The following is a 25,152-nucleotide window of genomic DNA, read 5'->3' on the forward strand; positions in this document are numbered from 1 at the left end:
AGCTCATATGCTTTTTTTTGTTGTTTAAAAAAAAAAAAAAAAACGTTTTATTGCATATTATACAGGTTACACTTCCATTTGCCTACAACCCTGAGGTCGGCAGCGATTGTCGATCAGTAGGCATCTTAACTCTTAGCGAATATATTACAATGCAAACATTTATGTCTAAATGTTGGAGCTAACTTTAACCTATGCCCTCCCCCCTGCCCCCCACTGCCATTCTGTCAAATCAATAGGCTAGTGCCTTCTGAGCACATACCAACTAATCTGCCACTACATCTATGCACAAACAGTCTATGTATAATCAACATTCTACATCTCATTAGGCAGAACGCAATGTTGAAACCATGTCCCGCATTCTGTTATTTACCAGCAATACCCAGTTGGTCAATTATTTCCACCTCCCTACGTGGTTTAATCTGACTGAAGGTCTACTCCACCCAATCTCATCCAGCTAGCAAAGGGTTCCCATATGTCAGATGGTCTGGATCTATGGCAATATGTGACAGCTTTGACCCATCCTGCTGTCGTAGGAGGGTTTTGCTTCTTCCAGTGGATGGCCACCTGTCGTTTCGCTAGCAACAACATGGCCGTGAGTTTACAGTGATCTTTTGGGATTTCCTGAACATACCCCAACAGTGCCATCTGTTTCCTATCTGGTAGCGTAGCATTTATTATGTCCAAGTATGTCTGACTAATATTGCGCTATAGGTCTGCAATCCCAAGCCAAGTGGGCAAACGTGGTGCCCTGAGCTCCACACCTCCAGCACCTCGCATGGGGGTGCAACCCCGTACAATGCAACTGTGACGGTGTGCGATATAGTCTATGTAGGAAGTTGAAGTGAATGAGTCTCAGTCTATAGTTCGGCGAGAGATGCTCCAGCTGGGAGCAGCAGAATTGCCATTGTTTGTCTTTGATGGTGAGAGTGGTATCCCTTTCCCATTCCTCCTTGGATATAGTAGAGATAACTGGAGAGTCCCCCTGTGTTATGCTGTAAATGCGTTTGATTAGTTTGCGGGTAGATGGACTAATTAAGACATTCTCTAGCGCTGTTAGGGTAGGCGGTGCGTGAGGGAACTCTGCGTTTCTAGATCTGCATGCTGCTCTAATCTGATAATACAACAGCATATCTGATGCGGTGGGCGTCTGCTGATCACACATCTGTGATATTGTTAAAAATTCCCCGTTTGGGAATAGATTGCCCCCTTTCTCCAATTTGTGTGATATTGCCTTATCCAATAAGGGGCCAAGAAGGGGGTCGTCGCCTATGGGCATGGATGGCGCGTACAGTACCTCCTTCTGCGCTCTCTTCACAATACCTCTCCACGCCCACCTCATCGTCTCCATCGTATCTATTTCCTGGTGTGGACGTTTATAGGGTTTATTTATGGCCGTGTTAAGTGGGAGTGGTGCGACTCTATCTATTTCTATCGCCACGTGGGGCTGAAATGGCGTAGGGTGGTGCCAAAAGTGCAGGAATTGCGCTTGTGCACTATTGCCGTAGAGCTCAAAGTCTGGAGCTCCCAGCCCTTTTTGTGCAAATGGCAATGTGAATAGCTTCCATGAAATGCGAGGTTGCTTGCCCGCCCAGACTAGTTCTAATATGTTTGAACAGAGTCTTTTAAAAAAAGGGAGTGTTTAGTGGTATTGGAATGTTCACAAACAGGTATAGCAATTTGGGCAATATTACCATTTTTGTAATAGCTATTCGCCCCGTCAAGCACAGCGGTAATTTCTTCCATCTTTGTATTTTGTTTTCCAGCCAATCTATCACTCTGCGGTAACTAGCTAGCCAAATTTCCTGCATCGATCTGCTTATCCAAATACCTAGATATTGCGTTTCTCCCTCTGCCCATTGTATCGGAAATTCTGTGTCGAATGGAGCTGTAGTGTCTGTGAGCGGCAGCATCACAGATTTCGTCCAGTTTATCTGGATCCCAGTTAGTCCACCATACCTTATCAGTTCCCTCATCACCGTGTCAAAGTTTTCCCTAGGGTTAGTTAGGTATATCGTCATGTCATCTGCATACATCGATATCAAGAGGCCTCTGGTTGTGAACCCAATTCTCTTTTCTGTGTGATATTACCGGAGCCTGGCTGCCAGCGGTTCCGTGGCTATAGCGAATAATAATGGCAACAGTGAGCAGCCCGGCCTTGTCCCTCTTGTGTTGGTAAAGGGTTTGAATACCTGACGGTTGACCTTAACTCGTGCTGACGGGTTAGTGTATAATATTTGAATCTGCCAGATGAATATGGGACTAAGACCCATACGGGTCAGTAAGGTAAATAGAAATTTTCACTCTAATGAATCAAACACTTTTGTTGCGTCTAATAGCGCCGCTGTGGCCTGTACATGAGGGGCTAAGTAATGGAGAATGCCAAAAATCATTCTCAAATTATGTGCAGTGGAGCGACCTGGTATCAAACCTGATTGGTCCGGTAGGGCTATCTGTGGGAGCATGGGCTGTAGTCTGTTTGCTATTAACTTGGCGTATATTTTGGCGTCTAAATTTATCAGGGATAGCGGACGATACGAATTTGGTTTAGTCAGGTCCTTATCCGGCTTCAGTATGGTTATTATAGTGGCCTCACGAAGTGTTGGAGGTAGTATACCAGTTTCCATTGCCTCCAGAAATACCTGCAATATTTTGGGGGCTAGGACATCAGCATATTCTTTGTAAAATGCTGCCGTTAAGCCGCCCGCCGGCATGCTATTTATTGCTTGTCTAATGTCATCTGTCCTTATCGGTAACTCCATGTACTCTCTGGCGCTGTTATTAAACCAGGCCAGCGCCATATCATCTAGATAGTCAATTATATCTGACTGTGACGGGTCTGTTTGTGAGGTGTACAGCCGTTTATAAAACAAACACATTTCGTGGAAGTATATCCGGTTCAGTGATGTAAGCTGACCCTCTTGGTGTGCTTAGCAGTCCTGCTAGTGTTTTCCCAGGTCTTTCGCTCTCCCTGTAGCGTCTCGCCTGTTCGTACTTATACATATAGACTGTTTCCCTATCTGCTTCTTCCTGGAATTCTGTCAGTTTAGACCTTATCTTTGCTGTGGTTTTAGTAGACGGGCTGATTAGTTGTGATTGTTCCAGTTCCCTTATCTCCTACTCTAATCTGCTTAGTGTATTACGTATATCTTTCAGGACTCCCGATTTAAGTGCTATGCAGTTGCCTCTTGTTACCACCTTAAATGCCTCCCACAGAGTTCCCGGCGCCTCCACTGTGCCCTCATTTAGCGTGAAGTATTCTGTAATCTTATCTCGCAGCTCTTCGCGGAAAAGCAGATACAACAGGGCGCTAGATGGGAACCTCCATGTAAATGGTTGGGTGTATGCAGGAGGGATGCACAGCCTTATCTGGGTAGGCGCATGGTCTGAAAAAGTTCGAGTATGGTGTGTGGGTCTATCAGCCAGGTATGAACGTCCTTAGAGACCAGCCAAAAATCTAGGCGCAACCACACATTACGATGGTGCGTTACTCATGTCCCCACCCTGGCTGACGGGTGTAAGGTCCTCCAGGAGTCTATTAATTGGAGACCCTCTATGATGTCATGTAGCGTGGCTGCTGCCTTTGGGTTGTGCACTTGTGATATTCACTGTCTATCTGCGTGTGTCAATAGGACCACGTTGAAGTCGCCTCCCCACATAACTGCAGTGTGTCCAAGTGCTTGTAGCTTCTGCCAAATGTGTTGAAATAATTCTGGACTATCTGTGTTCGGTCCATACGTATTTACTAACACCATGGGGGTATGGCACAACGTTCCCTGCAATATAATGTAGCTCCCTTCTTTGTCTATTATCGTGTGATGTGTTTGCCAATATAGTCCTCTGTGCAGGAGTATCACCACCCCCCTGGAGTAGTTAGAGTATTCAGCCTCTATCACCTCGCCCCATCGTTTATTTCTGAGAACCCCCACTAATGTACTAGTCAAGTGCGTGTCCTAAAAAATCATATATCTATCTCATGTCTTGTGAGATAAGAGGGGATCAGTCTTGTCTTTCTGCGATCGTTCAGGCCTCTGACATGCCACGTAAGGCATGTTAGGGAATTTATTTTAGTTTGTTGTGACATATTTATTCATTAAAAAGCTGGGCCAACAGTACCCACGTATCTGAATGGCTCGTTGCTGGACTTTGTTGGCATATTCAAAGTGTAAAATGGTACAATCCCCCTGTGTACAGGAATACATCTTGATGCATGGCAGTCTCATGTTGTACTTACATAGTTGTATCGCTCGTGGCAGTTCTAAATTACAAAACTGCTCAACTCCGCCCCCCCCACCAACCCCCCAATCAGGTAGTGTAATACCCTTTCCCACTACCCGTAACAATGAACAGACTACATAGAGTAGCTGACGTAAGGGAATCATCCCATGGGGCACATGGGGCCGCCGGCGATCTACCCTGCACTTGTGGCAGGGTGGCCGAGCTTGTAATACCACATTCAACCCCCAGGAACCTCCCTCAATTAACTGACTTCATACTTTATCAGGGAGAGTCAACAAACTGCATAGAGCAACACGTCCCTTCCTTGTTAATTGAGAGCGCCAACCTTACCAGTTCCCCACCAGCACCCTGAGTAGCAATCCGCAAAATATGTTTCACATCCTTACAGCACGCATTTTAGTCTTTGAACTTCAATGATTGTCGCTGAGCCCGTTTTCCGTCTGTTCTTCACCCGACGTCTTCTGTTGCTTTTGCTCCTTCGCCATTTGTTTCGCATATGCCAATGCTGCTATAGCGTCTGTAAAAAAGGTGGGCTTGCCATGTCCCTGTATACGCAATTTGGCCGGATATATCGGTGCGTACATGGTCCCAAGTTGTTGAAAGATTTTCTTTGCAGGAATAAATTCCCTGCGGGCCGCTTGCACTTGTAATGTGAAGTCAGGGTACATTGCGATGTTGTTTCCTTGATATTGAAAAACGCCCTTTTCCCTGGCTAGTCGAAGTATCATATCACGGTCTTCATAATTGAGCACTCTCGCTATGACTGGTTTTGCCGGTGCGCCTGGCCGCGATCTAGGGCCCGGAGATCTGTGTGCTCTTTCAATAAGGAACATTGTGGATAGGTCGGGTCCAAAAAGGTCTCTCATCATAGTTTCAATATATTTCTCCATATTTTGAATATTCGTTGTTTCTGCAATTCCTGTGATTCATATGTTATTCCTTCTCAATCTGGCTTCTAAGTCCTCATTTTTCTGTTGGATCACTGCCAACACCTTGTCCATGCCTCGTAATTTTTTTTCCATTTTGGTCTGTCCCTCCTCAGTCTCGGTCACTCACGTTTTCAGTACTCTCAGGCGTCCCTCCTGTTTTTCCACCCGTCGAGTGAGTCTATCCATGCGCTCTGCTATGTTGTCCATTTTAGCGTCTATGCCTTGGAGACTGGTTTTCAGCTCTTTAAACATTGATCTTATGTCTTCTCCCAGTTGCTGACCGGTGACTGTATCGTCCGCGGGTCTTGATGGCCAGCGTCAGTCTCGGCCTGTTTGCTAGACTTTTTGGCAAAAGTGATCCGGGGTTGTCATGTATCCGACTTCCCCATGTTCGTGTATGTTCGTCTATTTTGTACAGTCAATGTACTTGACGGTCACGACCCCCTCTAGTAATTCCAAGAATGTGCGTGTGGGTAAACTATTGGGTCTATCTTATTTGCTTATGCTAATCTAGCTCTTCTGCCAACACCCTTTAGTGACCATAACACACAGCCCGTAGGGCCGCACCAGCAGATAGTTTCACAGTGCGCCTTTTTCTCTTCACATACCAGTCATTATTTGTTGTGATTAGTCCTTGCAGCCATGTTGCATTTGTATGCTTTAGCGGCGTGGTATCTGGGATGTTTCTGTGCGATCTACACTGTGTTCTGGTTTGACGCGATCCTCACATCAGTGATGATCAAGTTACAGCTGTTTTTCCTCCATTGTGTTACGCCCACAGGTCTAGGTGCGGCTCCCGCCGATCTCTCGCAGGTATATAGGAGTAGGGCCGGGGTCGTTCGCTGGTGGCAGAGTTGCACCATTGGACCGGTTATTTGCGCTGCTACATTCACAGCATCATCCTCGATGTAGGCCAGCACTTCACCATAAGAAATAGCCACACATGTGCCCTTCTCTGTTTCATGTGGCGCACCCATACACGGAGTGGTAAAAAATAAAAATCACAGTGGGCTCACCTCATCCGCACCAGAGATGTCCCGCTCGGCTCTAGGTCGTAAATATCACCTGCGCACTTCACTTTGCTGCGTATGTGGTCTCTGTGAAGTCACCTGTTTAATTATGTCCGTTCTAATAGCATGCCTCAAAAAGTCTTGCGTTGGCCCTCTTTCTCACTGCCCCCTACACTCACGATGTGATGCGCTGAGTCCCGGCTCCATCGGTGGGCAGCACCAGCATCTCACAAAATGGCGGCCTCGCTGTGCGCCTCCCCGCAGCCTACATCCCACAGCCTACATCCGCAGTTGCTGAGTTAGTCATCGCTAGAGGCCACTTGCTTTTGGGGAGTTCTTGTTAGTGCCCCCACTGTCTGCGTCGGCTGCTCTCAGCAGCCGGCTCGGGTCCCGTCCACCACCCGACCGTCTAATGGCGGCCGCTGGGCAAATCGTATCTCTCCTTCCCCCAAATACGGGCAAATGCGGCTCGGACGCCAGATATCTTTACTGCTGCTCCAGCGGTAGCGGGTGTAGTGTTGCCTCCACCTTAGCCGCCCCGACCCAGCGGAAGGCCAGCGACCCAGCGCGGAGTGTCTCACCGCCTACACTCGGCCCTCTGCGATCCGCGCCGCAGAGCAGCGGCCACTCGAGGCCCCGGCCGCTGCTCCCGAGTAGGCCCAGCACACTTCATAGTCCCCGGATTGGCACTGATGTATTTAAGGTCTTTCCCTGCACTTTCCGCCTCGTGTAGTTTCCTTGGTTAGGCGTGCTGTACGGATTTTGAACGGATAAATGGAGCTCGGCCGGTGGAGCCGCGCTAGTGTGTCGCCATCTCGCTGCACAGCGAAGCCACGCCCTCCCGAGTGCATATACTTTGTAGTGTGGCTAAAACTGTTTTTAAAAAGTGCAATGCAAGGGCAATTGGCTTTGTCAATGTATTTTATCCATGTTGTATAGCCTCATGGCTGCTATTCAAGGTAGCTGAAAGTTAGGTAAAGAAGCGCAACAACGCTTTTACCCAACATGGCTGAAAGACATTGACATAGCCAATAGCTCTGGTATTGCCAAGACTAATTGGCTTTACCAGAGCTTGTTTTTATTGCTGGTTTGTTTCATTGTGGACCTTGTTACACCGTCCAGCAGGTCAAAGGTGCCACTTGTCAGTTGGGAGGTACATTCGTGTGCTTCTTCAGTGCAGGCCATAGGTGGGGTCACTGCTTTGCTAGAGGAGCGAGGCAGTTCAGTCTTGAAAGCAGGTAATCTTTTTAGGGGCATAAGGTTCATTGAAAGCCTCTTTTTGAAGAGGCTTGTCGTCTGGTTTCTTTTGGCGGTTTCCAGGCTTGCTTAATTTCTCAAGCTGGGCACAAGACTCTCCAATGAGGTCAGCCCAGGTCTATTGTTGTGCCACGTTGTATGATCGTTTGATTCAGGACGAATAAGTCCGAAACGTAAAATTGAATTCAATGTGTTTGGGAGCGAAATTGGTTTTAGGAGCCGCGTCTCTTGCAAGCCTTATTTTTTCACTCTTTTGACAGTCATATCAATATTGTGAGGGATATTTATATGACACTTTCCGACCCAGGATTTCTCACCTAACATTTGAACTGAACTTGTAAAACATAAATTGAGCATGTGCCCCGTATGCTTGTGTATTCAGAGAGTAGGTAACCCACTTTTGGTATCGTTTTACGTCTAGAGGGTCAAAGGTTTCTAACTTGATCAATTGAATTTACTGCTGTGTCCATATCATGCCTTATTTTCTTGAATTTTAGTAACTTTCAATTTAAACAAAAAAATGTCATGAATTGTGTCTCTCTACCTTGGATGCTGAAAAGGGCCGAAGTTTAATGAATGATCCAAGGTGTCTTGAAATGACTAATAAACGGTGAAGGAAAGGAATACATAGGAGAATAAACCTGCATTGTCAAAGTCAGTAGGTCTGGCTCAGTCTGAATACAGTTGGGTGTTTAGTGTGGGCATATACACACATGAACGCGGGCATGCAACAGTGGGTTTTACGTTTGACTTCACTTACATTAGTAGTTCACATTCTAGCGCTTACTGTCATTGATAGACTGCCTTTCCTCTGTCACCTCTATATTACATCATCACTATCCTTTATGAAGAAGATAATAGCCCTTATAGATGGATATTGAGACAAATCTTTGACTAGTTACACAGTTCAATACAGTTAGAGGCGGTCAGCAGCTCTGACGCTTGTAAGAGTGAGCCTGTCACCTAAACCATAACTAAACTTTGGCACAGAAGTAACAGCTGCTCTTGTTTTTTTTTTACGCAGGAAAACTTGATAGGTTCACTCTTGGCAATCTTTGGACATCTTGTCATCAGTATTGCACTCAATGTACAGGTATGTGCGATTACAACTTTTCCATTCCGCTCCCCTGAAGCGATAGGAGACCTTCAAAGTTAATCCACGTCTTCTTGTTTGTGTCGTTAGAAGTACAGTCATGTTCGACTGGCTGGGACCAAAGATGCGCAGGCATACTTCAAGACGAAGATATGGTGGCTCGGGCTCTTCCTGCTGCTGTTGGGAGAGCTGGGGGTGTTTTCATCCTATGCCTTTGCTCCACTCTCACTCATTGTGCCTCTAAGTGCTGTGTCTGCTATAGGTAAGATTACTGCTCTTGCTGCATGCATCACAAACTGTGTTAAAGTTTCATAATTGGGCACATAGTGTATGGTGTTTTGCATTCTTCTCTATTCAGTGTTTTTTTTTTAATAAGCCTGCAAATTTGGTATTGACTGTATAACGTACTCCAGCCTCCATGCACTTTATTCATGACGCGTGCTTCCTGGGCAATGGTTCAGAGTGACACAGAGCTTCACATGTGTGTAAGTGGGTGTATTAAGTGTAAAGAGGCAGCCGTGCCTGGCAACAGAAATAAGTGATACCCATGTTATTGGATAAACCTTTTACTCTAAACTAGGCAGTTCTGTCGATCCACATTGAATAAAAAGCTTATGGGACACCCAGCAGGAATCCCCAGCATGCTAATAAGCCACTTTCTCGTTGTTCTTGTGTACGCCAAATAGCTTGTGAGACTACATTTTCAGAGGCGAATTTCTCTAAATTAGAGCTGCACCATGTCCTTGTTCATGCAACTTTAACATTTGATGCTCTAGCTTTGGTAAAGTGTTTCTCAAGTGTGGAATAGTTTTAATACATTTTCAAATCATGCAGAAAAGGGAGGGCACAATTTGAGCAAATGATAACCCAGAACAAACCTATCTTCAATATACTATTTGTTCTTTAAAAAAAAAAAAAAAATCTTAAGTTAACAGATGCAGTTTTTGTGACCCCCCCAAATGACAACCCACATCACCACATCAATATTCAAAGTTTTGGCTAAGAAAATTATTAGTTATGTGATAGAACTTCACATTTATAGTCTATTTTATTTGAGATACTTTATTATAATGTCTTACATTTTGTGTATTTGTGAAGCAAGCATAAAGAGGAACAACTCAAATGTAACACATTTTTAAAATAATGAAGCAGCCCCTGGAATGCAAAACTGAAAGATACTATAAAAGATCTTCATTCAATAATGAATGAATGAATGAATACTAATTTCTATAGCGCATGGCTACCCTGGGGCATCCCAGCGCTGTTAGACCAAAAAACTCAAGGAGACATTCACTGGATCAGATGTGTCTTTAATCGCTTCCTGAAGGCGAGATGGTTACTTTCAAGCCTGATGTTATCCAGGAGGTTGGTCCAGCATTTGGCTGCTAGGAAAGAGAGCTGGCGACCACCCATTTGGGCTCGCTTCACCCTAGGTACCACCAGCAGATTACGCTGATTGGACCTAAGGGATCTGTGAGATTGGTGTAAACGGAACAGGGGAAGAAGAATCTTGGGGCCGTCGTTCCAGATAGACTTGTGTGCCATACACAAGATTTTAAACGTGATTCTCTCATGAATCGGCAGCCAATGCAATTGTCGCAGTGCAGCCCTCGCCGAACTGCGTCTGGGTACATTCATAAGCAGCCGGGCTGCACAGTTCTGCACCGCTTGCAATGTATGAATGGATCCTACTGGGGCCCCGAAATAAACAGCATTTGCATAGTCCAGCCGCGAGAGAATCAGCGACTGGACTAGCATGCGTCTGGCCTCAGGCGGAAGAAGAATGGGGACCTTTCTAAGGACCCTAATCAGTCCGTAACAGGTTGCCACCATCTTCTTTGCTTGTACTTGAAATCCCAAGGAGGAGTCAAGCCATACCTCCAGACTCTTTATCTGGTTCTTGGGGGGGGGGTGGGGGGGAGGGGGTGGAGGACCCAGACAGTTCGGCCACCAAGGGTCCAGGTTAATGGGAGCTTTATAACCCAGAAGCATGATGTCTGTTTTGGACCCATTTAGTTTCAAGAAGGAGGCAGTCATCCACTCCAGCACTTTAGTGAGGCAGGGGGTCAGATAGTTGATCCCTCGGCCTATGGCGTCGTCCCTTGCTAGGGACACGACCCACTGAGTATCGTCAGCATAGGTGACAAGCTGAATTCCCCAGGGAAGTACCGCCTCAGCCAATGGTCTCATGTAGATGTTAAACATGGTCGGGCTGAGTGAGGATCCCTGGGGAACGCCGTGATGCAGTTGGAGCTGGCTTGATGACGCCTCCTCCTCAAAAACAGAGAAAAATCTCTCAGACAAGAAAGACTGGAGCCATTTGAGGGCTCTTCCGGCAACTCCAGCAAGGCGGATACGATGAAGCAGGAGGGGATGGTTAACCGTGTCGAATGCTGCGCTGAGGTCCAAAAGGACCACCGCCCCGCAGCCTCCGGCATCCACAATGCTCCTGGTCGCCTCCACCACTGCCACCAACGCCGTCTCTGTCCCCTGTTTGGCTCTAAATCCCGTCTGGGATGAGTGAAGGGCTCCTGTAGTCTCTATAAACGAAGAGAGTACATGATTAACATGCTTTTCAGCAATTTTACTAACTCCGGGTAGCAGCGAAATAGGCCTGTAGTTGGCCAAGTTTTCAGGGTCCAAATTAGATTTTTTCAGGGGGCCTTAACTTTCGTCAACTTCCAGGAGGGGGGCACTACTCCCGACTCCAAGGATGCATTGATAACATGCATTATGGCAGGGCAGACTGTCCCAACACCTGTTTGAGGGCAGAAGGCGGCGCAATATCCAAGGGGGATCCTGATTTTAAATTGCTAAGGAGTCGTTCAACTGTAGCCAGATCCAGCAGCGGGAACGTATCGAGACGACCTGGAGGGTCCGGGATAACCTCCTCGAAAGTCAGCTCATTCTCCTGGCCTCAGGGGAGGTGAGCAGGTGGCCCAAAGCCAGCATAGATGTTAGTTACCTTAGCGGCAAAAAAGGCTGCCAGGTCTTCGCATCGTTTCAGGGGGTCGGGTGCAGTCACAATAACCTGGGGAGGAGTAGTCAATTCTTGAAATATTTTAAATATTTCTCTAGGCCTATTAGATGCTTCCTGGATTTTATCTTGGAAGTACCCAGATTGAGCGCTTTTCAATTGATTTTTATACAGTCTGAGCACTGATTTATATTCCTCTTTGGCAAGGGGAGAGAAGTCTTTCCTCCATATCCTCTCCGCCCGTTTACACTGTTGTTTAACTTCCTTAAGTTCCCCTGAATACCAAGGTTTTTTATTAGGGCCCGTCCGATGACTGACCTCTTTCTTGGGAAGCATGGAGTCTAATGTAGAGTCCAACCAGTTGTTAAAGGCCTTATTAGCAAGGATGGGATCATCCAGAAGAGGCGGGGTGGATCTCCTCAAAGCCAATTCCCACTCCTCTACTGATAGCTTAGACCAGGTCCGAGTGAATTTCTTGGAGAGACTCACTGTGTAGGTTTCGTCCAGGTGTGACCAGACAAATGAGAGCAGGGCATGGTCTGACCAAGGGACAAAACTGGGCTCGTTGCAGATGACATTAGCAAGATTAGTGAAGAAATGATCTAATAAATGACCTCCTATATGCGTAGAGCCAGTAACAATTTGCTCAAGTTGTACTACCCCCAAGGTATCCAGCAAGCACTGAGTTGCAGATGCCTCAACTTCATCAAGGTGGATATTGAGGTCGCCCAGGATGGAAAAGTTGGAGGCCCTACTGATGGAGAGAGCAATCTTATCCAAAAGATTATTACAGAAACCGTAGTGGTCGCCCGGAGGCCTGTAGACAAGAATACCAGAGAAGGTACAGGTGGGAGAGAAGGAGATGGAAAAGCCTAAACTCTCGCAATCTACAAGAGGGCTCGTAGAGGTAGGACATACAAAGGAGTTTTTAAAAATAATAGCCACTCCTCCTCCTCGTCCTATTTGCCGGTCCTGCCTGCAGATGGAGTAGCTAAGCGGAAGAGCCCGGACAATATCCGGACCGGATGCCTCTGTGAGCCAAGTCTCAGTCAAGAATAAGACATCTGGATCTTGCTCCTCCAGAAGGAGGCGGATTTCAGCCGCGTGCCTAGGCAGAGAACGGCAGTTTAACAGGGCAAAAGAGTACGAATTAGTTTTACTAGGACCTGACCCTATGTCTTTACAGAAAGAGCAAGGAATCCTTACCTCCTCTAACAGCCTCAGAGTAGGGCAGCCAAGAAATGCAGCCTCTGAGCTCCCGCAACCGTTTCCCAGTGTAGCTTATCTGTTGCTTTTTTTTGTTGTTTTTTTGCAGAGTTTTATATAGCGCGAACTAGAACCGAACCGAATCAGTTATCAGAGCGCTTTACATAGCACCAGTTACGTTACATGAGGACACACTTTCATTTTAGGCACGGTGAGATTAAGTGATTTGCCTAGAATCACAGGAGGTTTTTGGCGTCGTTACCGAGACTCTAACCCAGATCCCCAGGTCCGAGGTCGAGCGCATTAGCCGTTAGGCCAATCCCTCTCCCCCTCTGCTTGGACGCTGATCTCATCATTAAGCCCCTGGCCCAGTCCTAGCCCGGCCTGGCACGGACGGGCACAGACGGGCTTTCCTTAGGCGCTCCTTTGGCGTGAAAAGGCGCGTCCGCTACCGCGTATGCTGCGCGTAGAAGGACAGTCTATTTTTAAGAGCTTTCGCGTGTCGTGTCCGTCGCTCCCTGCAGACACTAGAGCAGCAACCTGCTCCTCCAAAGATGGCCGCCAACTAGTCAGCCCTTCGAGCCCCGCATTGCTATCAGCTCCTAATCGGCTGATGCCTGCCCCCCTTGACCCTGGTACGGTGCAAAATAAAGATGGATTAAGGAAGCCTGCGCGCTCCTATTGAGATAAGTGCGGCAGGAAGGGACACCATGAGTATTTTATTTTAAAACGGAGAGTTCGTACAAACACGAATATTTTTATTAAAAGATGCAAAAATAATCACACAGTTTAAAAATACAGGCAGCTAAAACCTAGCTCCCGGCTTTCCGCCTCCGGAGCAACCACTAGCCTCGAGGTCTAACCAGACCTGATCCTATCCTGCGCTTTTGAGCGCTATCGCGCGTCGTATCCGTCGCTCCCTGCAGACACTAGAGCAGCAACCTGCTCCTCCAAAGATGGCCGCCAACTAGTCAGCCCTTCGAGCCCCACAGTGCTATCAGCTCCTAATTGGATGATGCCTGCCCCCCTTGACCCTGGTACGGTGCAAAATAAAGATGAATTAAGGAAGCCTGCGCTCTCCTGTAGAGATAAGTGCGGCAGGAGGGGACACCATGAGTATTTTATTTTAAAACGGAGAGTTCGTACAAACACGAATATTTTTATTAAAAGATGCAAAAATAATCACACAGTTTAAAAATACAGGCAGCTAAAACCTAGCTCCCGGCTTTCCGCCTCAGGAGCAACCACTAGCCTCGAGGACTGCCTGGTATGCCACATACAGGAATACTTAAAGACCGGAACTCTTCATTTTCTTCCACGTATGAAGTGAGAATCCTGAACTAGCAGATATAAGCTGCATGAGACATAGCAGAACAAATAATTGCATACAGTGGTACCACCCTCAGCCTGGAGAGACCTTTACACCCCGTGGGGTTTTTGTTTTCTCAATGCTCAATATTTTAAGCAGGAAATCCACTTTCTCCTAATCAGAGCAGATATTCTTACTTTGTAGACCTTGCTTTCAAGATTAGTTACCTTTTATGATAAGCTTCTGGTGCGACGCTCTATCACGTGGAAAGAATTCAAGAAGTGTTAGTAGGATGGTGGTTTCTGTTTTAGTCAGAGCTTTGTCCTAGAGTAGTGAGTACTAGCTTTTCTCTCTCGTTGGAGAGCTTGAGGTGATGAGCTGGTTATTGTGTTCACACATGCAGTGACACATTTAATAATGTACCAAAGAACAGTGAATTATCGTGTTATGGGGTAGCACCTGTAATAATGTCCATCTGTATCGAGCAGCTTGCAGTGAATAAATATGCCTATTTGTGCATGTAACCTGATCTATGAACATCTTTAAACCGTATTGGATTTGAACATGTATTTTTTGCCCATCTAGTGATTTATGTTCATCAGTCGATAAAAAAGGCTGTAATTCCACAGTGTCTGACTGTATCAGAAAGGGCTGAGGGGAACAGAAGTAGGGTACACCGGAACTGAGAGCCTGTCTACCAGAGAATTGTGAGAGAGTTGTCTGTGTGCTCCTGGACCGGAGAGTTATGTCTCTTACAGAAGTGGATAATTGGTGGCACCTAGCTAGCCCATGGCACTGTCCTAAAAGGTGCCCTAGCAAACTGCGCCAAGAACGCAGCTATCCAGTGGCACTAACCCGAAGGGTGCCGGAGTGGACTCCATCTCTGGGACCTGACTTTTTAGTTGAACTTCTAAGCAGACCGAGCCGCTGGAAGTAGGCGTGAGCGGGCTGCATCACTGTAGCGACATACCAAATCTGTATGGCCGAAGCCGTTGACCCAACATTTTGTGTGTGTATTGGCAAAGTTGCATCGCAACTGCATGAGAACATCCTGCCCCATTACCTCTGCTACCCATGGTCAAAAAGTCTGTGAGAAGTTGGCCTGATGTATGATGTCTCCAGTTCTGGGGGCACCTTATATCAGTCCAAACAATCCCTTATGGTGATGGTTGTAAGTCAACCTTATAGACAAGCTATCCTAGGGGTAGCATTGACTAAGCAGCCTTAAAGGCTTAACTTCAAAAGGCGAGTAAAGCAAGCTGTTTTACCATATACAATCCTGTAATATCAAATGAAAGGACACCACACAAGTTGTATATTATCAAAATATATGTATTTATTCTTTAGAATAATCCCCACTACTCTTTATGAGCAATGAAGCACAAGCGTTTAAATAAAAGCACAGTTAAACATAGACAAGTTGCACGTTTTGGATGAGGCCAGTGGCCACTTAAACCATATATCAATAAAGTGGTATAACAATCACTAATCGATCTGGGGTAAGGCCTAGGGCCTTGGGAATCGCTTGGACTACGATGCACTAACAGCAGTTAGGGCGGGAGTAGCCCGCGGAATTCGGGTGCAATGCAGAAAGCACAGGCATGCACCAATGCAAAGTCAATGGTGCGTAAAAGTTATCGAGTTACAGTTTTAAGAGTCTTCCGACTGGCCTAGAAGGACAAAACTTTAGACTTGGACACTAGAGGTGTAAAACACTACAGGAGCACCGGCGTTAAAGAGTTACTTCACCCACAGGAAGCGGGTGCACAGGTGCAAAGGTGTGATAGGTTTCGCCACGCAGATCTAGGGTGCCTGGAGATGAAGATGCTGCAGTCATCCAAAAGAGAAGTGTCCGGTGCGATCCAAGGGTGGATCGAAGTTGTAGAGTACCTGAAAGCAGAGGGGACAGAGTCTGGGTCACTAGCCAGTGACCAGGAAGGAACCAGGCAATGTCGGGTGCAATCAGGTCGATGTCATGTAGCTTCTCTCCGCTGCCACGTGGTCTCTGGGGCACCTGGGATGTCCTGGAGTGAATCACGAGCTGTCCCACGAAGGCTCTCGCTGTCGGCGGTGTCGGCTTCAAAATCGGAGTCAACAGGCCTTGGCAAATGCAACCCACGCAGGAATCGAAGATGGCTTAACACTCGGACCAGCAAGGTCTGAGCGGGTGCTCCTTTTCAGGGGAGCTAGTGCCAGTCTGGAGCAACCAGACTAGCTGTGTAAATTCAAGGTTTCGTCGGTACTGGGGCCACTAGCCAACAGGCAAGCGACCGGACCAACGCGTCGAGCAGAAAGATGCAAAAGGGCCCCACGCAGCACTCGTCGAGTGTGGAGGGGTGAGCTTCAGTGCACAAGCTGCTCGGGGCTGAAGCTTCTCAGACTCCAATGCACAGCTTCGAGGGGGCCTCGGATGCTGCACTGTCAGCGCTTCGTTGTTTCTCCAAGATGGCCGCTCCCACGCTTCAGGTCACCTCCACGGGTCTCAGCTCTGCAGGGACTGTGGATCGGGCTGTTAGAAGGCAGGCACGCTGGGTCTTGTCGATCTCTGTCGCTCGAGTTCCCGCGGGAACTGCAACAAAGTAAACATCGAGGTGCTGGATGGTGCCTGTTTGCACAGGGTGGTCACTTCTTGACCACAAGGGAGATTCTTCAGTCTTCCACGAGGAGTGGGATGTCGAAGGGTCCAGAGTTTCGTTTCATAAGTTTCAGTCAGGATAATCTGATGTGCATTGGCACTGCTCCCACCTATATTCCAAATCTGGGGGCTGGATTACCTGCTAGGTCCCTCCTATGGGTGGGACCTGGGAAGGGGGTGGTTACACCCCTTTCCCTTTGTCCAGCTTCGTGTCAAGACTGGGGCAGGAGTGCCCCAGAACCGGTTTGACTGGAATCTGCCCAGGGACACCTTGTGCACCCCAGGCAGTGTCTAGTTTCATTCAACCCTCCCTGCTACAATCCACTATCTCCTGTCTGGGGTGGTGTGACACCTCCCTGTGACAAGAAGCCCTTTGTCCAGGCGTCCTCTGCCGAGTTTCGGTCAGCAGCAGGAGGCCAGACATGTGTCTGTGGCAGCAGCATCCATTTTGTGATGCTGGGGCTCTGGTTAGGATTAACCGCATTTTAGCAAAGTAACATGCCTTCTCCCTCTAGCAGGGGGGAACGCTATCCTCATCACCAGGACTGGTGAGGGGATAGTATTCCAATGTGTATGACACCAAACACAACATGTTTTGATAAAGCCAAACCAAAGTTACAATAACCGCTAGGATTATAATGCACTTAAGAGTATATGGTATGGCAGTATCACTGGAACAGCATTAAGGAATTGGTCCCAACACTGCAGTCAGGCTCAGCTCATGCTAGAGCACCATCTCACATAAAACCAAGTACTCTGCCTCCAGGACTGTAAAGGCCTGCCATAGGAGTGACTGATAGGTATAGATGTGTCCAGATATAGGTTTAGACATAGGTATACTACATCTAAGCAAGGGGTGAGTACACCACCGTGGCCCCGGCTGTGGGAACAGCCAGTTGTGTCGATTTAAGTACCAGCCAGGGGTGGCAAAAGATATGCTGGTAGGCCTTGGATGCACTTATGCCCTTGGCACCTATAGTGCACTGGATAGGGGCTGACAAGGTGTCCAGTACCAAATTGGTTATGTACCTATAGTACATGGAGTCCATTTAGAGAGAGAGCAGATAGCCTGGGGCCCTGATTAGCAGGGTCCCAGGCCAACTAAGTCGAAAACCAGCTAAACACAAGGCAAAAAATTTGGGGTAACCATAGTCAGGAATCCACCTTCCTAAGTCTTTCTCCAGGAGGCGGGAACTGATGCATGCTGCAAGGAGGACTAACACTGTAGAACCTAGTACATAAACTATGCACGAGAAGGGTAGCACTACACCCGTACCTGAAACCTACCACACAAAGTGTACCTTATGATAGAGGAAGGAGGGAGGTAGCAAGAGGATCCTGAACCCTTGTTGCACAGTAGCCTACGCCAGTGATTAGCTGCATTTTGTAGTGCCTCGTATTTTGTTTTCTAGTGCCTAGTATTTTGTTTTCAAGTGTATCAAAGTACTTTCTTTTCTAAAAAGACAAGCACTTGGTTGGGCAGTGTTATTGAGCTGCTGGTTAATTGTTAAGTGCTGAACTTGATGCACTTGCACTTTACCTCCCTGAAAAGCCTATGACTGTGCAGCCTCACTACCACTGAGAGTCAAGTGCTGAAACGGTTGTATTTCACCTAGTTCATGAGCCATAGTAGGACAGACCCGAAGACATCAGAGAAAAACTATCAGAAGCCCCATGGCTGAGGCCCCGTAGCACCTACTTTTGCTGTGGACCCCAAACTGGATCGACAATGAGATGCGAGCTGTGGGATACTGCTAAACCAGTTCCACCCTTTAGCAGCAGAGTAATAAGTTACATTTTTACGCTTAAAAACCTATGTAGTAACACGTTGGATACAATGTTAGTGGGGGTAGATCTTTACTCTCTGTACCTAGATCAGTTAGGGCTCAATGCTTGGCTAGAGGGCTCCCAGAAACAAGGACAGGGTGATTCCTGCAAGTTACATTAGAGGCCCGTTAGTGAAACTAGTAGATAGGGAAAAACTGTGATGTACTTTGGAAAATAAACCATAATAAGAACCCATGGTGGGTGTGCTGTAGAGCCTGGCAGTTTTAGCTCCATAGCACAGGTTCTCCCCTAGCACAACCAGAGTGTCCCTAAATGTACTTTCCAAAATTTCCCCAAGACAGTCGCCACCACCAATTTCTAGACCATCATTGTCATTGACTCCAGGAGTTCTTACTTTGGAAGGGTTCAGTGCAGCTGTGACCTTGAACTTACAGTTGAGTCTCCAGAATGCTTGCGGAAGAGGAGAATGCCAGGGAGTTTGAGAGGGAAAACTGAAATTATTTTGCGAGGAGGAAGACACATGAAGTGTAAACTCCCATGAAGAGAAAGGTGGAAAATGAGCAGCGTGAAAGGGAAAAGCTTGACAAGGAAAAGGAGAGACAGTTGGAGAGAGAGAGCGAGAGTATGAAGATGAATGAGAATAATTGTAGACAAATAAGCTCGGGGTGGAGGTTGAGAAAGCTACACCAGGGATAAGCGATTACACCTCAAGTTCTTTAGGAGTTTCTGCAAAGCCCAAAAGAGCTTGTGCACATGTATGTGGTTGGACAAGGTAATTTTCAATGCTTTGTGAGTTTTGATATTGCTTATGAAGCTAAAGCTTTGAATAATGTGTCTGAGGCAGCCACTCTTGTGTGTCATTTGCCCAAAGAAGGTACAGCAGTCATTCGAAGGATGCCTGTAGCTGAGCAAAATATTTTATGACCGGTTATAATAGGATGTATCCAGAAGATAGGCTTGGTCTGCAGCCTGCTTGGTAACTGAAAAGGTTCAAGGCTAGTAGGAGTGCATTTGTTGTACTATTAGACACATTGATTCATGGAATGTTGCAAGATTGTAATGAGTGGGTGAGAGGATAGAGACCGGTCATTTGCATATTCTTAACCAGTCCAATGGTAACAAAGACACCTGAAGAGGAGTGTTTTATCCCACTTAGGCAGTATCTGTCAGATCAGACAGGGTGGAGTTCAGCAAAAACTTGAAGGATTGTCTGGCAATTGGTGAGCTACAAGGAGTAACAGAGGGCTAGATGAGAGAGCCTATCAGCCAGATGAAGAAAGTAAATCTCAACAGACTGGTTCCAAGCTGCGGGGTAAGGGCCAGGGCAATTCCCAAAGTTTGAAGAGGGGAACAGAAACGGAGAGGAAATTAGGTTCAGAGTCGGGTACAGCACAAGGAGAATTGGATGCAGGATGGTTCCAGGATTTTGACTTGTCTCAACTATCACATGAAGGAGCATTAGAAGGGACTGTCAGGGGAAAGTCCCTTAACCAGATGTATTCTTCATAGCTATTGTGTTGAATGTGGGTGAAGGGACCTGAGATGGCCCTGTTGCACTTATCCCAGTTACTTTGGACATTTGGCAGCAGTATCCATGTGCCTTGAAACACTTCCATCCAAATAAAATGTTTTTTTGTTGGAAACTAGCATTAATGGGAATAAGCTTTCTATCCTGAGAAATATAAGAGCTTATAGATAGAACTGGTTGAGAAGAAGTATCTCAAACCTGAAGAAAGTATCCCTTGTGCCAGTGACAAAGGCTTAGGAGCCAGTGGCGAGGATGTGAAATAACCTATTGCCAGAGGTGAGGGGGAAAACAGTTGCAAGTCGGCAAAGGTTTGTGTATGATTGAGGGAAAAGAAAGGCGCTGGAAGTTTATTTGGCAATAATTCGATGGCCCTAGTTTAGGACCAGGACCAGAAGCTTACATGGAATGGTAAACGTCCGCTGTGGACACCTGACCACAGGTTGCACAGCAATCTGAGGAAGAGACTTGGACCATCCGGATTTGAAGAGACCAGGACAATGTAGTAATTGAATAGATTACGAGAAGGTACTGGCTAAGGCATCCACTGCTCCTGCTACAGGCAGAGGAGAGTGAGATACCCGAAGAAGACCTGCTATTGGCATCTGGGTCACTGCCAGAGGATTTGATAGTCGCTGGAGGACCTACCAAGGAGGAATTACACAAGTTGAGTGCCCTGTACTTGTTGAACTTAGGAAAGAAGCCCAAGAACAGGTCCATAAAAAAGTGGAGGAAATGCATTATGTTGGGAGGGAGAATGGCCTGCTATATAGTGAGCCAGTGAATCCTGAGCCACGTGCTAGCAAGTGGGTAGTGGTTCAACTAGTTCACAGGAACTTCCTGGTGTCACTGGTCTAGAAATTGCCCTTGCAAAGAGGATCTGGAGGTGTCAGTGCTCACTGATGAGTAGTATGAGCCTGATCATAACATATAGTCTGTCACATTATTATAAGGTCCATAAAGTTAATTGACAACACAGTGGGAGTATCCATGTGGTTGACAAGAACCGAGAAATCAATAGGATACATTAAACCAATCCGGAGCACCCTACCTACCACCCTGCGTAGATCCTACTTTCAACTTCGGTGCCCACTGCCCATGCTCTCCCTCCCCACAATGGTGTGTAGATGTATGAGACGCCTATCTGTGTTCATGACGTTTACTCAGGATAATTGTCTGCCATTAGTAAGACTTATTGCATGCCGGACTGTGTTAAGGAATGCATACATGGCCAAAGTGGTCAGGAGGTTGGACTTGGGGGTAGATAGCGAAATCTCATATATCTTGAGTAAGGCCTGTGGTCTTGTCCAAGCGTAGTCCCAAACACTTTTGCTTTTCTGTAAATTACAGAGCCCTCGGAGAAGGTGCTAAGAAAGATGCATATTTGATCCCCAGAACTGATGAGTTTGAGGACCGACTGGATGCTGCAAAGTGCTTGAGCACCTTTGATCTGAGAGGTGGCTACTTGCTGATTACTTTAGTGCCCAGTGCCAAACAGAAGACAATATTTTCTCTTCCGGCAGGGTATTGACCTAGATTGAAAAAAATACCCCTATCAGTTTCTAGCCCCTTTGTGAACTGTTTTTTCATGGGTAGGGTGCTGTAAGCCTTACCTGAGCGACATTGTGGTGTTTGCCAGTTCATGGGAGGACCACCTGCATCACTGTGAAAAGGCGTTTGTTGGGATACAGTGGCAAAAGTAACCAGCAAAGCAAGCAAGTTGCAATTAGTGCAGTCCACTGTAGTCTTCCTTGCGCATCAAGTCAGCAAAGAAAAGATTCACCCATTGGGTGCCAGGTTTCAGTCCGTATTGGCATTGGAGGTGCCCACTACCCAGACTTAAGGGAGAGCCTTCTAATGACTCATAGATTACAACAGTAACATTGTAGCTAACTATTGGACTGTAATGGCCCTTTTGACAGCTTTAACATCCCAGACCTAGCTTAAGCTGGTGATGCGGGCCTAGTGTCAAAAAGTGTTTGAGGAACTAAAGAAATCACTGTGCGATGCACCATTTCTGAAGGCACCTGACTACAGAAAACTCTTTGTTGTAGAGGCGGATGCCTCAGACAAAGGAGATGGAGTGGTACTCGATGACCAGTGTAGAGTGCATCCGGTGTCCTTTATTAATTGGAAGCTAATACCCAGAGAGCAGAACAGGGCAGCCTAAGAGAAGATGTGCTTTGCCACAGTGTGGGCTTTCTGAAGGTTCTACCTGTATCTGTTTGATATTAAGCTTGTGGTTCAGATGATAAACTACTTAAGTAGTTGAAGGCAATGAAGCATGCAAGTCAGAATCTGCTAGTCTTTCACCACCAGGTCTAGATTGCACAGTAGCGCATAGAGCTGGAATCAACTAAAGAAATGCAGATAGACTTCCTTGACTGTTTTGCCGATTTAACCACAACAACAAGCCTTCTCAAGTGGAGTCTGATCAGGGATCTGTGTCCTCGATGGAAATGTTTCCTGCATGGTGCACAGTCATGTTCTCCTGTCCACCTTTGAGTATCTGATCTCCTCGTTTTTGATTTTGGACCCAGCCTCAGGCTAATGTAGCTCATTTGAGAAGACGCAGGCCTGCCCCTTGATAGGAGTAAAGTGCTTGATCTGGAGGGGCACCCAGAGAACACTCATTTGTTCAACTGTGGTCTACTGTCCCTGTCATGGGTTTAGCACGTAGAGCTGTGATGGCAGTGTAATGAGCTTTGCAAATCCATAGTTGTGACCTGACCTTTCAACTTTGTTGCAAGAGTGGAGTCCTACTCAGTTAAAGTTACACTGCTGCACTCTAACCCAGGTCCTAGGGCTAATGTCCCTGTGCATGTTTGCATGTATATGTGTGTGGTCTGCGTGGTTCCTACATAGTTTGTGGAGGTGAACCAGAGTAGCGGAGGTCTTTATGTTCCATTTTGGTTGATCCTGGCCTGCTCATGCGCACCAGATGGAGTTGAGGTTGTTTTTGCAGACGGAGGGAGGGCTGAGGCTTCGAGTAGATGATGGTGTGGGAAAAGAAGAGATGGGGCTCTCCATAGAAATTCATTTATGTTCTCTTGCTGTAAGGAGTGTGTGGATTAATCTTCCCGATTACTGCCATTTGATAGATGGTAGGGCTGAAAGTTGGGACTGTAGTGCCTGTTGTTCAAAGTGTGAAGCTGCTGTGAGATAGGCCCTCTTCCTGATCACTGTTAAGTGTGGCTATTGATAGCCAGGTGGAGAATGTTCACACCACTATGTGCCTTTTGTTGCGGGTGCTCCAGCGTGGAGATGACCTTGTTATGAGGAGGATCTTTCTCAATAATGTCTCAGTCTAGAAGATAGTATGTATAGGACACATTACAGAAGAACAAACCCAAACTTGTTCCTGAACTGCAGCTAGAGAGGACACATCCCTAGACGGCTGTACCTGTTTAAATGTGGGAACTGTTGACCCACCTGTTGTTACAGTTGTTCCATATTCTCTTTGACCGAAAAAAGGAAGAGCTCAGCAGAGTACCCAGAGGACTGTTTTGCAACCAGAGCTAGTGTTTGCTAACAACCAGCTTCCCAGAGGTGAGGGGACATCACCTGGAGTCTGACTTGAAAAGAGCTATCTCTCCGTCGTGAAGTGAACTTACGCTGACCAGCCTGAAAAGAGGGAATCAATGAGCCAGCCGTGCAGAAGGAGAAGACTGCCAGAGGGAACAGACGCAGCTGACCGTGGCACAGAGATTCCTGCCACCAAAGTCTCATGAGAGAGTGTCCGGCGTGCTCTTGAACCAGAGCGTTTTCTCTTTAACTGAACCAGCTAACATGCCCTGATGTGTGCCCGAGAGTACTGCTCCACTGTGACCCTGAACGCGTATAGCCCATTGACCTGTCCTGAAATTTGCCCAAGCAGTGACGGTGACAGTGAATGTGGCAAGTCTGTGACATTGTCCTCAAGTGTTCAAAAGTGGACTTTAATGTTGTGACCTGAGGTGTTGTGCTTCCAGTTGGACAAAACTGATGCAGGTCGGAAGTGGATCTGAAGCGGTCTGCATGGTAGGGATCTACTGGTTGGACTTGCGTGTTCCAAGCCGCTGACCCAACATAATGTGAGTGGCTTAGCTTATGAGCTGTCTGCTTCCACCTGAAGAGAGCCTGAGGTGCCCTCTGACCTCTGGTCATGGAGCGTTTCAAAGGTCATTTAACGCACTGGAGACCACCAGTGACACCGGAGCCTAATGTCAGCCACTGTCTGAGGAGAGATCCTCGTATCCACTGCCTGCGGACCAGATTGCAGATGCACCGATAGCTTACTTCATCTCGGCTGAGGTAACGATAGCTTACTTCATCTCGGCTGAGGTAACGAACACGTTCTGTGGCTGCAATCTTCAAGGTGGACTAGCTTTGGTGCGAAAATTAAAACGGGGTCTAGGACTGACCACACAAACTCTGCATGAGCAGGATAGCACTGCACCTGTACCTGAAACCTACCCCACATACTTTACCTTGAGATAGAGATAGAGAAAGGTGAGAGCAGCAAGGAGGCGGGGTTGAACCTTGGGTATGTTACAAGGATCCTACTAATACACAGAACTGTACACAGAGACCTAGGACGTCAGTGAATTGTGGTGTACCAGAAACTCACCTCCGTACCTAGAAAAACCCCAACCAGCTAGCATCAGTGTCACCTTAGCTCTTCGTCCTATTGCAAAGTAACCAATGATTAGACAACCTAGAACATGCGACTTAGGACCATCTCAGGAATGGTGGGAAGTGAGAACACTCTTTTGTTATACTCTCATACCAGTCCGATGCAGGAGTAAATAAGAGACACGGTAAGGTTAAAATATTTATTTTAATGACGTGATCTCATGTGCAGTATCTTAGCCAACATAAGCAGACATGGAGAAATCATATTACAATGATGGTGAAAACAGGTCCTATAGCGCCTAGTTTTAACACCCTCCCTATATGGAAACTATGTATTATAAATTATAGAAGGTCTCGTAGGCTTGTTTTGGGGGACCCCATTACCTTTCCGCTCAGTAAGAGTAAATTAGATCTGGATCAGCATAGGCTCTCTGCATCCCAGGAAACTGAAGTCTTCCAAGTGCCTGAAATCATGGCTAGTGTGTGATAATGAGGACGCCAGATTCTTACTTGGCTCACAGCTGCCAAAATGTTGTGTCTAGAAAATGTTACCCGAACATGTCGAAAAACAAC

At 46.8% G+C, this 25,152-nt stretch overlaps 1 protein-coding gene across 2 annotated transcripts in view; it reads left to right on the forward strand.

Annotated features, from left to right (window-relative positions):
- The window catches only part of NIPAL3 (NIPA like domain containing 3), a 214,139-nt gene that overhangs the window by 98,121 nt on the left and 90,866 nt on the right, over positions 1 to 25,152 (forward strand). For both annotated transcript variants that reach the window (XM_078681262.1, XM_078681263.1), the window contains exons 3-4: positions 8,457 to 8,525; positions 8,616 to 8,787. In XM_078681262.1, coding sequence (XP_078537388.1) covers positions 8,457 to 8,525; positions 8,616 to 8,787 — 241 coding nt within the window. The remainder of the gene's footprint in view (positions 1 to 8,456; positions 8,526 to 8,615; positions 8,788 to 25,152) is intronic.

This window comes from Lissotriton helveticus, chromosome 3_1, assembly GCF_964261635.1.
Source record: "Lissotriton helveticus chromosome 3_1, aLisHel1.1, whole genome shotgun sequence".
NCBI classification, from domain to species: Eukaryota; Metazoa; Chordata; class Amphibia; order Caudata; family Salamandridae; genus Lissotriton; species Lissotriton helveticus.